The sequence below is a fragment of the Phlebotomus papatasi genome, chromosome 3, assembly GCF_024763615.1.
Source record: "Phlebotomus papatasi isolate M1 chromosome 3, Ppap_2.1, whole genome shotgun sequence".
Taxonomy (NCBI): Eukaryota; Metazoa; Arthropoda; class Insecta; order Diptera; family Psychodidae; genus Phlebotomus; species Phlebotomus papatasi.
The window spans coordinates 28,651,143-28,665,792 of record NC_077224.1 but is presented as its reverse complement, the minus strand read 5'-3'; the positions used below and the strand labels follow the sequence as shown (position 1 = coordinate 28,665,792).

Here is a 14,650-nt window from a genome sequence, read left to right as displayed (position 1 = left end):
AATGATAGCAATATAATAAATTATTCAGAAGTTTTATTTTTTTTAAACGGTTTAATTGTCATTTTGCCTTACAAAAAAAAAATGATGAATAAAAAATAATTTGCCTAAGAGATACTCTAAATATGATATGGACTTACTTCTAACCACGAATAATTTGAGTGATGGCCCAAAAGAAAATTATACATAATAATTTCTTAATCAATATTACATATATGTATTAAATATTTATCAAAAATGGTGAAATGCATCTTTAAAATGTTATTAATTCAAATGTGCGTAAGTAAAAAAAACAAGGTTATTAAAATTCAGAGATGAAATATCCATGTTCTTATAAAATGACAATAAAATGTTGCTTCTGTATTTCCTGTTCCAATGAGAACACGCATTATTTACAGAATGGTATGAGAATATTTATTGCTGTTTTTTTTTAGATAAGCGAGAATAAAGAAAAAAAAAGATATTATCCCAACAGGACAATAACAATTAATGCATTAAATATTAAATTAAAAAATTGTTGAAGAAAAACATGCAAGAAAAGAACGAATTATAAATAAACGACGATATTAACTGTAATAATAAATCGTGGATCCATGCAAGATAATGAATAACTATCGCAGAGAAAGAACAATAATTTTGCGTAGAATGAAGAGAATATTCTATATTTAAAAAAGAAACTCATGATACGTGCGAAGAAATATTAATAAATTATTATAGTTACGACTATGCATTTCTTATACGACAGACTCTTGATTCACGTCTTTTTCGTTTTATCGCTTTTTTTCAGTTTAACTACGATTTCTTATCGTAACCACTTTCCTAATCTAAACTTCTTTCTAAAACAACCCAAATACTTTACAAATGATCCAACTGTTCATTGAATTGCAAAAAAAATGTCTTGGAAGTATACACATAATGTACATATATATAGTGTGAAAGATAGAGAAAAAAAACATATATTAAAAAAAATATAATTGTTGTTGGTTAATTACTTTCATGAAAGGAAACCTGAACTATAAAAATGTTATAGCTGTAAATTAAACATAAAACTATAATGTAAAAAGACAAAAGGATGAAAAAAAATATAAGAAAATAAAGAGAAATTTACCACGAGAAATTTTGGGCATTGCTGTTTATTTGTCACTTTTTGCCTTCTTGATCTGAATCCTTTTGTGCTTTTTGGATTCCAGATGAATTTTCCACTGAAATTCACCAACGAAAGTCCGTTGACAGACTTCACAGAAGTTGGTCACCTGTGAAAGATAAGACAACAAAAAAACATAATGTAAAAATGCAAAATTAGCCGTGATAAGCCTTATACATTTATTGTAACTATGACTAGTATTAACTTAACAAAACGGTGTTCGGCAGAAAAATGTGGAAAAACCAAAACGACAACACGGTTCGACGGTGCAATCATGTTTTTCTTGAATTTTCTAAATAAAAAAAAAAAACAAAACGAAAACATGCCTTATTTATTTAAATCAGAAAATATTGATTAGGGATTATTCGCGCGATTTTAATATTTTTATGCACAAGTAAAAAGTCTTTTGAAGTTTTTTATAAAACTCATATGAATATTAAAGGATCATTATTCACTTTTGAAATTTTGAAATGCTCTTGCATTTGCGATTTTAAAACTCGGAAATATTTAAAAATATCAAGTTAATTAAGTGAATTTTTCAAATTCGAAAATTACTTTTCTATGAAGTCTATTTTTTGATAAGATAATCAGTTTACTCAGGTTTTAAATGAGCACTATGAGTTCTTTTGAAATGTAAATCTAATATATTGGACATAGAAAATAGTTCCGTGAACTATTTCGTCCTAAAGTCATTATTAACTATTTCGGCCTAAGTCAATATTTCGTCCTAAAATATGCTTTTTTTTAAGCTTTTGAAAACTAATTTCCTATTTTACAATTTTCTCCGTTTTTTCTGGTTAGTTCGCCTTTTCTTTTATTAAAAAAAAATAATTGAAGCACTTATTGGTCTTTTCCTTCTCCTTTAAAGAAAATCGCGAAAAACAGCTGAGTTTTGGCCTCCTAATTCAAGCTTTCGCCTAAATGTCCTTTCAGTTTTTTAAGCAACATTTCACGGAACATCTTTAGAATTCATTTAGCACAATATACAATACTATTTTCATGGAAATACTAAAGCATTGTAGCATTGTACTAAAGAAGAAGAGTCAGACATCTGCTGAATACTAGCCTGATTTCGAGAGAAAGTGGAACAAAGCCTTCCGAGATCGTAGAGATGGATTTGTCAAGTCCTTAATGAAGGGAATTACGAAAAAGGTACAAGAATTCGACGAGAAGGGCGAGAAGTCATTGGACTAAAAAAAGAAGAATTATTTTTCCGAAAATACATTTGCTTTTTCCACATAGGGTAAGTGTGGTTAATTCAGGCCAGTTTGCAATTTCGGCCACCTTTTTTGTTCCTCGAATTTCCATGAACTTTTAGATTTTACGTACTCTAGAGATTATACAATGCAAAAGAATAACAAAAAATGTAGCTTCGATAAACGAGATGACGTGAAAAAGATATTGGAAGAATTCCCGAAGCGCAAGGAACTATGAGAATGAAGGTGGCCGAAATAGGGCACCAAAGCTATGTTTACAATTTTAATAATTTTAAAATATATTAAGAATGGTTTTAGAGTAAATAATGACGATAAACTGTCTAGAAGGTTCCAAGCAATACTCCTTAAGAAGAAGGAATGAAAAAATCAATTTCTTTAAAAAATATTACATTTCAAACTTGAGACTTTGGCGCTTGCATGCAACTATGCCGAAATTTGGCACACTGACCCTATACCGTGTTTAACATGTGACAGAAATTTCTCAATGGAGAAAATTTATCATCATCATTGTTTTCAAAAGTATTACAATTATATTATTGCGATAGATAAATTTCATTAATTCAGGAATTGCTAAAAATTAGAATTCACGGAAAGCTTCCTTTACATTTAGTTTTATAAAATCAATTGTAAAAGTCCAACTCTAAGTAAGTGCTGTGAAGCTTATTTTGATCATTAAAAGAAGTTCAGGTAAGATGCAAGTTTCAGCGCTTTAGAAAAAAAAGGGACAGATAATCCTAACCGGCTTATGTAGGTGAGATTCTTCATGTGAGCTAACTCGGAATGTACACAAATTCGATTTAGTGCTGAAGTTGGGTTGGGGGACGCCGTTTAGTTATATTAAATCAAATTCGTTAAATTATACAAATTTTGTATTGAAACCAAAATATCAAAGACTTGCATGGAGTGACAGAAAAGTGATATATGGGTGAAATGTAGACCAGAATGTTCTCTATAATTTTGCCATAGAACTTGATCTCATCGATTAATCAGAAGCCGAGATAATCGAGGTTCCATTTACAACTCCATTTTAAGTGTCTTGGTCGAGTAGAAGCAGTCAAATTGGAATCTTATTGGTATCACAGCATTATGGGAAACATCAGTTTTTTCAAACTTAAACGGCCAAATCGGACAGACCGCATTATCTGATTGAAAAATGGTGTATGGACGAAATATAGACACAAATGTCCTCTATAATTATGTCGAAGTAATCGTCAAAATTGGTTCAGCGACAGTCAAGATAATTGAGGTTATGTGATATTGAAATTGGTTTTTCGACTGTAGCGCCCCTGGTATTAGTCCCACGAAGTTCAAATGTTCTAGAAAATTGTAGCATTTGGTGAGATCTTTCGTTTGATCATCAAAATCGGTCAAATAGAACCGGAGATATGATTTTTTGAATTTCGTGAACTTTGACCCATCATATCTCTGGTTCTATTATAACCACAGCGCACCTACGCCGCATTTTGGAAACGTTCTGGACTGGACTATAACTTGTTTGATAGGTATAATCAAGGGCTACAACATACTAAAATTTCAGCCCGATGCACAAAGGAATTTTTGAGTTATTTAACTTAGAAAATTGAAAAATCTTCTTTTTAAAAATAGCGCCCCTAGCGGTGATTTTATGAACTTCCGATGTTAGAAGGGGAAGTGACATTTCATGAGAGCTTTTCCAAAACGATCTCAATTTTTAAATTCTATTAATTATAACCGGAGTTATGGCCATTTTAATAAAATTTTTCTAGACCCTTATAGCTCGGGTCAGGGGGGTCGGGGGACCTTAAGTTTGGTATTGATCGAAAGCTATAAGGCCCAGCTATAACATACCAAAATTTGAGCCCGATCGATGCCATAGGGGCGGAGCCATTAAGAAAACAAAAAAAGGGGGTATTCAAAATGGCGGAAGGAGGGGTGGGGGGTGGGGGGTCAATGCACCAAGTTGCAATTTTCATACGATATATAACCTTTGCCGAAAACCGCAAGTCGATATCTCTTTTAGTTTAGGAGCTATTAAGCTCCAAAGACCGGACGGACGGACGGGAACGGTTTTTAGCCACCCATATATTCGGGATCAGGAAGTGATGAAACACATTTTGGCCAAATTTGAACTCGATCGGACGACATGAAATTTTGTTAGGATTATAGTAGGTGAAATTGTTAAGAATCTCACGTAATATGACGTTATGAAAAAAATTCTTGTGGTCGATCAAACTTGGTAGGTTTGACCTTAGGTCACAGAAGCTGTGATTGCAAAGAATGACAGGTAACAATAAATATAAAAAGGTGTGATTAGAAGGAATCACACACCTAATAGCACAGATTCACTTCATACCTCATCATTGAGTCCCTCTTTAGGTCCAGGAAATCGTTTCTCTGGCTCTATTTTGGGCATTCTATCGCCAATGAAGGCCTCAATTACATCTTCCGCCCGTCCATAGACATCTTCTTGCCATTTTGATGGATCTGTTGTGTCCAATTTGTACAAAGGTGGAACCTTTAATAAATCACAAACAAAAGATTTGATGCTGAATCAACGGAGGAAATACTCAAGATGACTTTCTATGTTAAAATAATATAAGAACACTCAAAAAGAAATGTTATTCTTTCAACTTACATCTCGAGAGAGATTCCCAAGAAATCGATTTCGTACCCATTTACTCTGTTTCTTCGAGTAACGCCTCGTTACTAATTTTAATTCTTCCAGACACTTGGTTAAAATCTCAAGCCCTTGCGGAATATCCACTGGAAAAATTAAAAAGAAAAAAACATAAATCCTGTTTTGAAGAAATTGTGAATAAGTACTTTTTTTTTACTTTTATCATCCTTGAGATTGGTGTATTGCAAAATTTTGTCATCTTCATCACGAGAAAATTTCTCCAAATATGGCACAAATTCTTTGAAACCTATTGTTTGCAGGATGCCTTTTGTATAGTCCTTATCACTGAAATATTGAGAAATATTATAAAGTCTTACCCGTGGGAAACGCCCCAAAAAAGCCAAGAAAATAGACTTACGTGAACGGTTTTACGAAATTCTCATGGAAGTTTCGTATTTCTGCCAAAAGACCATTTTCCAACATAGAATCAACTCGTGAGTCAAGTCGTCTATTAAGAATTTCCTGAAATATATGGAAGGATGCAATTTTGCAGAAGATACAACAAGAAGCTAGAAATGCTGTTGCGAAATCACGGTAATTTCCGTTCAGACTGAAAATATCCATTATAGACAAAGTCAAAGAGAAATAATTTCTCTTCTCAAACATGTGGGTGGTTAAATAAAGAAAAAAAACGTGAAAAATTATATCAAATCACTTTCAATGAAATGCAACGGTATATTTTGTATTAAGTGAATTTAAAACCCAGTTTACAGAAAAGGTAAAGGGAGTCATTAGGTTTAATATTATACAGCTAAAAATATTTCCGTTGAAACAACCTACACATTAAAATACATATTGTCAGACATACAATGTGGATTGTTCTGGATGTCTCTTTTATTAGAAATTGTTCTTATAGGGAGACATGTGACAATTTATAAAAATTCTGCCAAGATTTAAAAATATATTGAGATAATAAATATACATTTTAATAATGTTTCACATCTGAAAAATTCAAGTTGGCTGGTTTTATGTTCTCTATGTTTTGGATTTGGATTCCGTTACCATTGGGCAATTTCTTCTTAAATTTATTGGTTCAGAACTGATTTGCACCTATTTACAAATCACTCAAAACATCGACCAGAATAGCCTAAGAGTAATATAATTGAATTTCGGATAAAAATTAGTTATCGATTATAAATAGGTTTATTACTGGTTTAGAACCAATTGGAATCGGTTCAGGGTTGTCAAGAATTCTAACACCTTACCAACGTGCCTAAACATGATACCACTCGGTTGAGAAATACGTTCTCTAGAGCCTTTTTAACCTTTGACCTTGAAAAACCGTTATTAGGAATGATTCAATGTTATTTTCGTATATAGACGAATGCCCGCCTAAGCATATAAAGTTATAACATTTTAACTATATAGTCATTCGAGGAGAGTTGGAACAGTAGTGGGAGAGATGGACCACTTCGCCTCCTGCCTACACCCTATACACGATCTCCACCTCATTTGGTCTATTTGTGGCCTTCAACATTCTAATGAAAATCCCTAAGTTAGTTGAGGGTGGGGCAGTTTCACCCCTAAATTGCAAAATGGATTTTAGGACTATTTTGCAAAAAGATGATAAACAGAAGTAAAACTTTGTATATTCTGTGAATTACAGTTGGGTTTAGGGTTAATAAAAATAATAATAATAATCCTTTAATTTCATTGGTCTATTGTGGAGAAGATGATTTTACTTGAATGGCAGAATGCGTGAAAGTCCCCCGTTGCGGGGCAATTTCAAGATAAATATGAGCCAATTTTTGAGAAAGATAAAACGTGTTTATAGGAACCTTGCGATACCAGAATTGGTTAAAATTACTATTTTGAAGTCTTCTTAGACTCTAAAACCTAAAATATATAATCAAACAAAAACTTTATAACAGAATTTGAACACTAATTAATGATACAGAGAAAATAAAATATCGCCAAAGATTTTGAAACCTATTTCTCATTGAATGAGCAATTTTCTTTGAATTTTTATACGAAAGAAATGTCTTTTATAGTGCTAGGCCAATTCTGTACATTATTGGATCATTATATCGCCTTAGAACATGTATTTTTTAGTATAACAATTTTATAATATTATTTTAAAGTCTTGAATTTTTATAATACTAAAAAAAAAATTACAATATCTTGCTGAAAACATTCTGAAAAGATATTATAACAATTAAATTTATCATTTTCAAGCACTTAAAAAACACTGAAAGATTATTTTTTAATTTTTTTTTTATGAACTTTTAGGAAATATACTATTTTCCATAATTTCGAACTTTATCGACAAAAACAGCTACAAAACGTTTTCAATGATCATTTTAAGTTAATTTTGATTAAGAAAAGTTAATTGTTACGACACTGGAAACTTCTCCGTGCGCTTGCATGAAACTGCCCCTCACGAACGTTCGGAACTCAAATCAAAATTGTCAGAATCGTCTTAGATTTCATTCAACGCTAAATGCCTTATAATAATCATAATACTACTGGTAATTTAATAACAATTATGTTACTTCATTTCATTTTCATCATTTTAATGCAGTTTTATAAAATCAATTACAGAATTCAAACGAGAAGCGTCACGAAATTAATTATTTTTAGGAACATGGGTTTCAGTTATCTTTTCAATAACATAAAGGTTTTATCCCATTCCTTTCAAAGGGATAAGAAGAATATGCAAAAATTGAAACTGCCTCGTCGTTAAACTGCCCCACCCTCCCCTACAGCTTTCTACCCTTAAAATTGTACGAGAAAATTGAAATTTAATTTTTTGGATGTCTGAAAAATGGCCAAAAATTTTTATTTCGCCATAAGAATACGTGTATTTGGGGGTTGAGGAGAGATGGAACTTAATAGTTTTTGCAACACTTCCGGCGTGAATTTTGGTCAATGTTCTTCAAAATCTTTTCAAGTAAATCTTAGAAATTATTTTCAATAAATTTATGGCAAGACTGACTTGATACATTCACCGAAATTGCTATCGAAGTATATGAGCCACATATTCCACAAAATAAAACATTTATACTGAAAAAAAATAAAATAAACTCCAATAAATTCAATGAAATAGTGTTCATGTCTAAAATCACTTCCCTCCTATTCTAAATTAATAAAATAAACTATAAATATTTTGCTAAAATTAGGGGTGTTCCATCTCACCCTCACTTTTTTTGAGTGCCTCAAAATGCAACTTTTTTTAAATCCTATTTTTCGAAGTGACTATTTTCATCTAGGCTTTTCTAAAATTGATATCTTAAATTTAGTTTAGAGTCTTCAAATGATAAACCAGTGAGATTCGTCTTTGTCTCGCACTCGAAACGTATCCGCAATATTGAATATAAAAAAGGTCTTCCATCTCTCCTCGAATGACTATATTTTCTGAAATTTTGATTTTAAAATTTTAAAAATTCAGTCACTGGGACCCGATTTTTGGAAACGGTTTTTGAAAAAAAACATGCTTTTTCGGTGGACTAGATTTTTCAGAGAATATTCAACTGACTTGAAATTAAACTCGTACTTGAACGTTAGACTTTTTTTTTACCTTAATCACAACTTATTTTACAAGACAAAACGTTGTGTAAAATACGTCGAAAATTCTATTTTTGTATATAATTCTTTAAAAAATCTAAATTTCATTAAAAAATATATCCTTCAAATACGAGTTTAACTCAGCAGTTAACAGAAAGTATTTAATTTTTTGACTTCAGATACTCTGAGATATCTTGTCCACTGAAAAGTATGTTTTTCTTTTCAAAAAATCGCCTCTAAAAATTGGGTACAACTGTTTTTTTTTTTAAATTTGGAAATGAAAATTTCAGAAAATGTAGTTTAAATCTTGTACTTTTATATGCTTAAAAATTTAAATAAAAATAAAGACAATTAAAATAAAAAACATAGTTTTTTCCAGTCTATTGACCCAATTTTCAAAAACAGAACTTCACGAAATGCAGGAGTGCAAGTTACCAGTATCTAGGGGAAAAGTGGGGCACCTTTGAAATTGGGATTTTTCCCTTATGTTTAAGTGGAAATGAGCCATATCATAATGTAATTTAGCTTCGCAATCTGTTTTTGCAGCTGAATTATATCACGATAACGTTCAATTTTATTTAAAAATAGGTCAAAAATCCCAATTTCAAAGATGCCCCACTTTCCCCTACGGTACCAACGAATTACAATTTTTTTTGAGTAGGTCAGAAAGAAGAGAAGAAACTTCTCCAGAATTAATTAGATATTACAATTTAATTCGCCAAAAACTGTAATTGATAAATGAACATAAAAATTATTAATCTGTCATAGAAATGCAAAAACAATGTAAATTTAATTATTGATAAGATATATTTTTCATTATTTAAAACGATAAAATCTCTTAAAACAAGAAATTTTAAGCAGGGAAAAGTTTCAAACAGGAAAAAAAAAACCAAAATTGTGTTGCAATTCTAAGCGAATGAGGCAGATATCTTTAACACCAAGTCACATATAACAAAAATAATGAAATTAAAATAGACTTCTAGAAAGTCACACATTTTTCTCAATTTTTTTTCCATCCATTTTTAGTTTCAAATGCATACGGAAAAAAGAAAGCGGTGAAGAAAATCTTCCGTTGGTATTTTCCAACTTGAGCTAATTTTACTGACAATTTCTGTTCCATTTTAGATTATATTCTCTTCATGGGAAATTCCTCTGACGCATATTGTGTAGTTCAAGATTGGTGAAATGTATTGAAACAACAAGAATGATACGTTGCGCGACAATTCATCCTGCAAGGATGGAGGTCAAGTGATAATTTTGCATAGTACGCAAAAAGGATGAAGCAAATTGCAGGAGAAAGCAGCATGATAAATTGTTCTGAAAATGTCGGGGAAAGAAGAGTGGAGAGCTTTTTAGAGAGTAAATACAACATCACAATAACACGCCTTTTCACTATTAATATTTGTAGCATATTGCGACGTGATTCGAAAAGGTAGGATTTATGTGTGGGCCGATGATGCTTTTATGAATGGACTACGAATGAATGAATCATTCACACTAGCAGACTATAGCCAAATGCTGGATTATTAATTCGTCTATGCTGCTCCATTGCGTCACATGAATTAGTGGCTCAATTTTAGACAAGCTTGCAAATTGAACAATTAATTGGCTCTAGAGTCACTCGTCTTCTCATCACTATATTATTGTGAATATTATACAACTAAAAAGGGGAAAGAGCGTGAGAGAGAAAATCATTCATTGTCACGAAAATGATCACATTGATAAAAATTGCAAACTATCCGGTGACACAGAATGAAATTCATTTTACCAAATAGGAATGAATCACACAATTTATAATTGGGTAACGTGATTCATACTTTCGATTACTTGCATCTTCTTCAAATACAAATAGTCACTCACAACAGTTTATTTTCAAACAACAAAATGTCACGAAAAGTGAGAGAATTATTAACAAAATACAATCTCCTCAAAAGATCATTCACGTTTTGTTTGGGATTTTTACTGCTCGAACTCCTCAGAAAGAGTGGTATGCAGATGATTCCTCAACTTTGAATTCTATATAAATTTCGATTGCTTACCCTCAAGGGGTCATATTTTGGTACAATTCTGGAAATCTCAAGTTTTGAGTCTTTTAACTTCAAGCTGTTTACCCGTTTGATCCGTCTGTCCTTCCATATGTTACCATTTGTTTTCGTTACAGAACAAACGGTTTGAGATAGAGATTTTATCCCAAAATATTGTTTTTTTGGGATTGTTCGGAAACACGTAGTACAACTTTTTCGTTTTTGAATGTTTTTTTCCGGAGATTTCGTTTATATACAAAAATAACCTTGAATCATTTCTAATAACTGTTTCTCAAGGATAAATCAAAGATTAAAACAGTTTTAAAAACGTGTTTCTCAACCGAATAGTGTCATATTTGGGCTTGTTGGAAAGGTCTTGAAATTATGATAAATGAACCGGTTCCAAATAATTATAAACCGATTATAAATAGATAATGTAAAGCCTGATGGGGCTCACTTGAAGAACATTACTAAAGCTGAATGGGGAACTGAAGGTGCCACCCATCTTTCAACTTCCTCAGAGTGAACTGTCCACGGCGACTGATGTTCACTCACTGAAGTACTAGTGGTAATTGCCATAAGCAACAAGAGCACCATATAGCAACCTTCAGCACCCGCCTAGGGATGATTTGTTGGGTGTGTCATAGGAATGAGGGATCAGGATTTGTAGGTTTGGCCGTCGACTGGGTTAACAACTGTCGAATGGGCCGTACGCTCTACAATAAGTAATTTTTATCCGAAATTCATGCTTTTTTGGCCGACCTTTTGAGTTATTTTATAATCGTGTCAAATCGGTTGTGAGACTTAAAAACAAGTTGCGCAATGATGAAATCTTTGCGAAATTCTAAAACTCGTTAACACCATGATTTTCCCCATAAAATAGACCCCTAAAGAACTTCACTAATAGAATAATGGTACAAAAGCACCCAGAGAGCACAATTAACTAAGAAAGCATCGTTATTTTTGCTGAGTCTACCGATTGACCGGTCAGCAATTCTTGAACAAAAACTGCTAACCAAATACATGGAAATGGCACTGCCTTGCGAGCTCGCGAATATCGTTTTAAGGGTAGCAGAATTCAGTTGAAAATACATGTTTTCAGCTGAATTGAGATCAGTTAGCATTTGGTGTTCGTTGGGTATTTTCGTGGCGAAGCATCTAAGATCGAGCATTCTGCAAACCAAGCTTTGCCTCCCTCTTTTCTGTAGGGGAGACTGGGGCAAAAAGTCACAAAACTGTGAAAGACATTTTCTTCTATTTTGTAAGGAAATATATTTAACGAGCCGTTTTTTTTAAAAGGTAATTTTGTGATCATTCTCAAAAATGCTGGGGCAAATAGTATCAGGCATAAGATACTATCACATTTTGATTCGCTTTATTACGGGATTCCGTAAATTTAAGTAAAATAGCTAGATTACATATTTTCATAGGAAATTTATTCTTCTACACCTTTGTAAAACATCGTTTTCTCTATCTGAGCGAGAAAAGCGTATTTTAAGCTATTTTACAAAAAACTCACAAAAGACTGCAAATCGTTTGACCAATGCAAATAATAAGCGGCCGAACATAGCATTGACGTTTCTTTTCACCGTGGGACATCAGAAATTGTTTCGGTTTTGTTACTTTTTGCTCCATTGCTTTTGTTACTTTTTACCCCAAGTGGTCGTTTTTAATAAAAGGATTTCTGGAGAAAATAATCTTTGTAAAATTCTAAAATAGATAGCGGATTCCTATTCAAAGAATATCCAGATAATTTGGGAAATATTCACCAGTGCATCAATTTAATATAAGTAGCTAATAATTGATATCTTCTGCACGGAAAATATTTCAAAAATTGGACTAAAAATTTCGATATTTTTTATTTTCTAAATTCATTGTTCAAATTCTAAAAAACTTACGACATTAAAGAAGACCTATGGAGGCTATCTATGGAAAAAATTTAAGCCCCTATCTTATTTATCTTGGAAGATATTGAATTTTAATATTTTCGATTTGTGACTTTTGCCCCAGTCTCCCCTACTCTCAGCACTTCATCACAAATAAATTCATAAAAATTTATATTCTTATATAAAAGTTTTCTTATTTAGAAATGAAACCAAGTGTATAATTTTCAATCAAATTAATTATTGTAGAATTGATTTTTGGTCTCAACTGAATAATTCAGGAACAAAAGAGCATGAGGGTGTGATTGAGAGCTCAAAATTTGAGCAAATCAAATTGATTAGATCGCTTTGTATAACACCCGCGAAACAATCTTTTTTTACAATTTCAGTATTCTAAAAGAGATTTCACTAAAAAAAAAAACAAAAGAATCTGCAAGTTTCGATGACCCAAAATAAAAACACAAAAGCTAACGAAGAAGAAAAAAATCAAAGACAAAAAGCTCTTTCGTGAGAAAGAGAATGAAGAAAAATGGAGTACAATAAAAGAAGAATACGATTATAGGAAATGGCACATAATAAAATGATGTGTGGTGTAAATGTATAGATCTACTAAAGCTACACACATTGAATTTAATCAATTTCAATGGCATTGACAATGTCCGATTTACGTGCGGTTCAAGGAAATTCATCAAATGCGCAAAAAAATGAGGGGTTTGTTAGTGTCAAACTATTTTGAGATAGACAAAAAATAAATTGTTGCAATAAATTTACCCCTAGATGAAAGTCTGGTTCAACTTTTTGTCTTGTGTTATTTTTAAAAAGAGACTATTTTTAAAGAAGAATTTTTTCTACGATTTTCTTTTTAATAGAATTATCACTTTATGAAATCAAAATTCAGTGAAGCAGGAACCTATTTTTGTATGGTAAAAACTAGTATTTAAGTTAATAATACATGTTAATGAGTAAAAAATAGAAGAGTTCGCAAAAGTACACAAGGCGGATAAGGGATTATGGGAGACCGGGGTACAATTAGCCAGGGGTAGAAGAAGACAGTGGATTTTTCTCGTTTCCTTTAAAATGTACATTGAGCAAAGTATTTTTTAATGAAAGCAGGAACACATCCCCATATTCCCAGAAATATTTGTAAGTCTGATCCTGTTATCCTACAATTTAAAAGTATTTTTTTAAAATGGGTATAAAATTGTAGTTTTGATGTTACAGTTTTTGGCCCAGCATTTGGTTTTCTAAGTTGTTAGTCAAAATCTCATAGTTTTACTTTGTTTCTGGTTTAATAAAGTTAATTAAGAGATATTTTCACTTGGACAATAATTATCTATTTTATTGTATAAGATGATAAACACTGAAACAGCCCTCGGGGCAGATGTAGCCACTCTTCCGTGGTGGGATAAAACTATTGACGATTTTTCACTAATACATGGATAATTGTTAGATGAAAAAGTACTATTGATATTCCATGCAATATTGCCATTCGGATGAGCAATTTGTGAAATAGATTTTTTCAGGATGTTTGCATTAATTTTGCAGTAATTGTAAAAATGTCATAAAAAAGTCGGCTAAAGCCTTTTAAAAGTGTGTCAAGGATCTTAGAGCTTTGAATTACCCTGTTTCATATAGCCAATATTCTAATGCTACTTATGAAACATAAAAATATTAGACAAACCTTATCATTTTTTCACAAATCATGAGCGAAAAAAGCCTCATTTGCTGGCTATGGTACCCCGGTCTCCCCTACACAGTAATTTCTTTATTCTTCCTATTTTGTCATGATCAATAATCCCCATGTCCCGTTTTCTGATTTCAAAGCTAATCTCAGACAAATTAGAACTTATTGAGCTATATTCTATATGCTATGTTATATAGCAAAATTAGAGATATTGATAAATTATGAACTAATTCATTCCAGGGTTGACTTATGGAGGGTCCCCTAAGGTCCCAAATCTCTATCTCTGACCATTTGTACTTTGGTAATGGCCGGACAGTCAGACGGATGGATAGAATTACTATTGTTGAATTCAAAATGTAGTTCTTGCTTCCAATTTATTTCAAATGTTATGCTTAAAAAAGCATCTTTTTGGTTCTTAAGTATTTTGTAACTGACTCGAATTCCTATTTACTTAGAATGTTGAAACCATAAAAAATGTATATCTAATGGATTAACTCTTTCGCGTCATTAGGGTCATATATGACCCGGGGAAAAAACAATT

The 14,650-nt window shown here is 31.9% G+C and overlaps 1 protein-coding gene across 2 annotated transcripts in view; it reads right to left on the bottom strand.

Annotated features, from left to right (window-relative positions):
* LOC129807450 (tRNA dimethylallyltransferase) overlaps positions 1–14,650 on the bottom strand; it is a 131,065-nt gene that overhangs the window by 13,719 nt on the left and 102,696 nt on the right. The window contains exons 5-10 of one of the 2 annotated variants that reach the window (XM_055856736.1): positions 5,373–5,476; positions 5,172–5,299; positions 4,973–5,100; positions 4,691–4,852; positions 1,106–1,250; positions 32–1,027 (exon numbers count right to left, since the gene is read on the bottom strand). In XM_055856736.1, the coding sequence (XP_055712711.1) occupies positions 1,131–1,250; positions 4,691–4,852; positions 4,973–5,100; positions 5,172–5,299; positions 5,373–5,476 (642 nt within the window). In that variant the 3' untranslated portion in view covers positions 32–1,027; positions 1,106–1,130. Of the gene's footprint in view, positions 1–31; positions 1,028–1,105; positions 1,251–4,690; positions 4,853–4,972; positions 5,101–5,171; positions 5,300–5,372; positions 5,477–14,650 lie in introns of those variants that run through there. The other variant, XM_055856735.1, reaches the window with a different exon arrangement.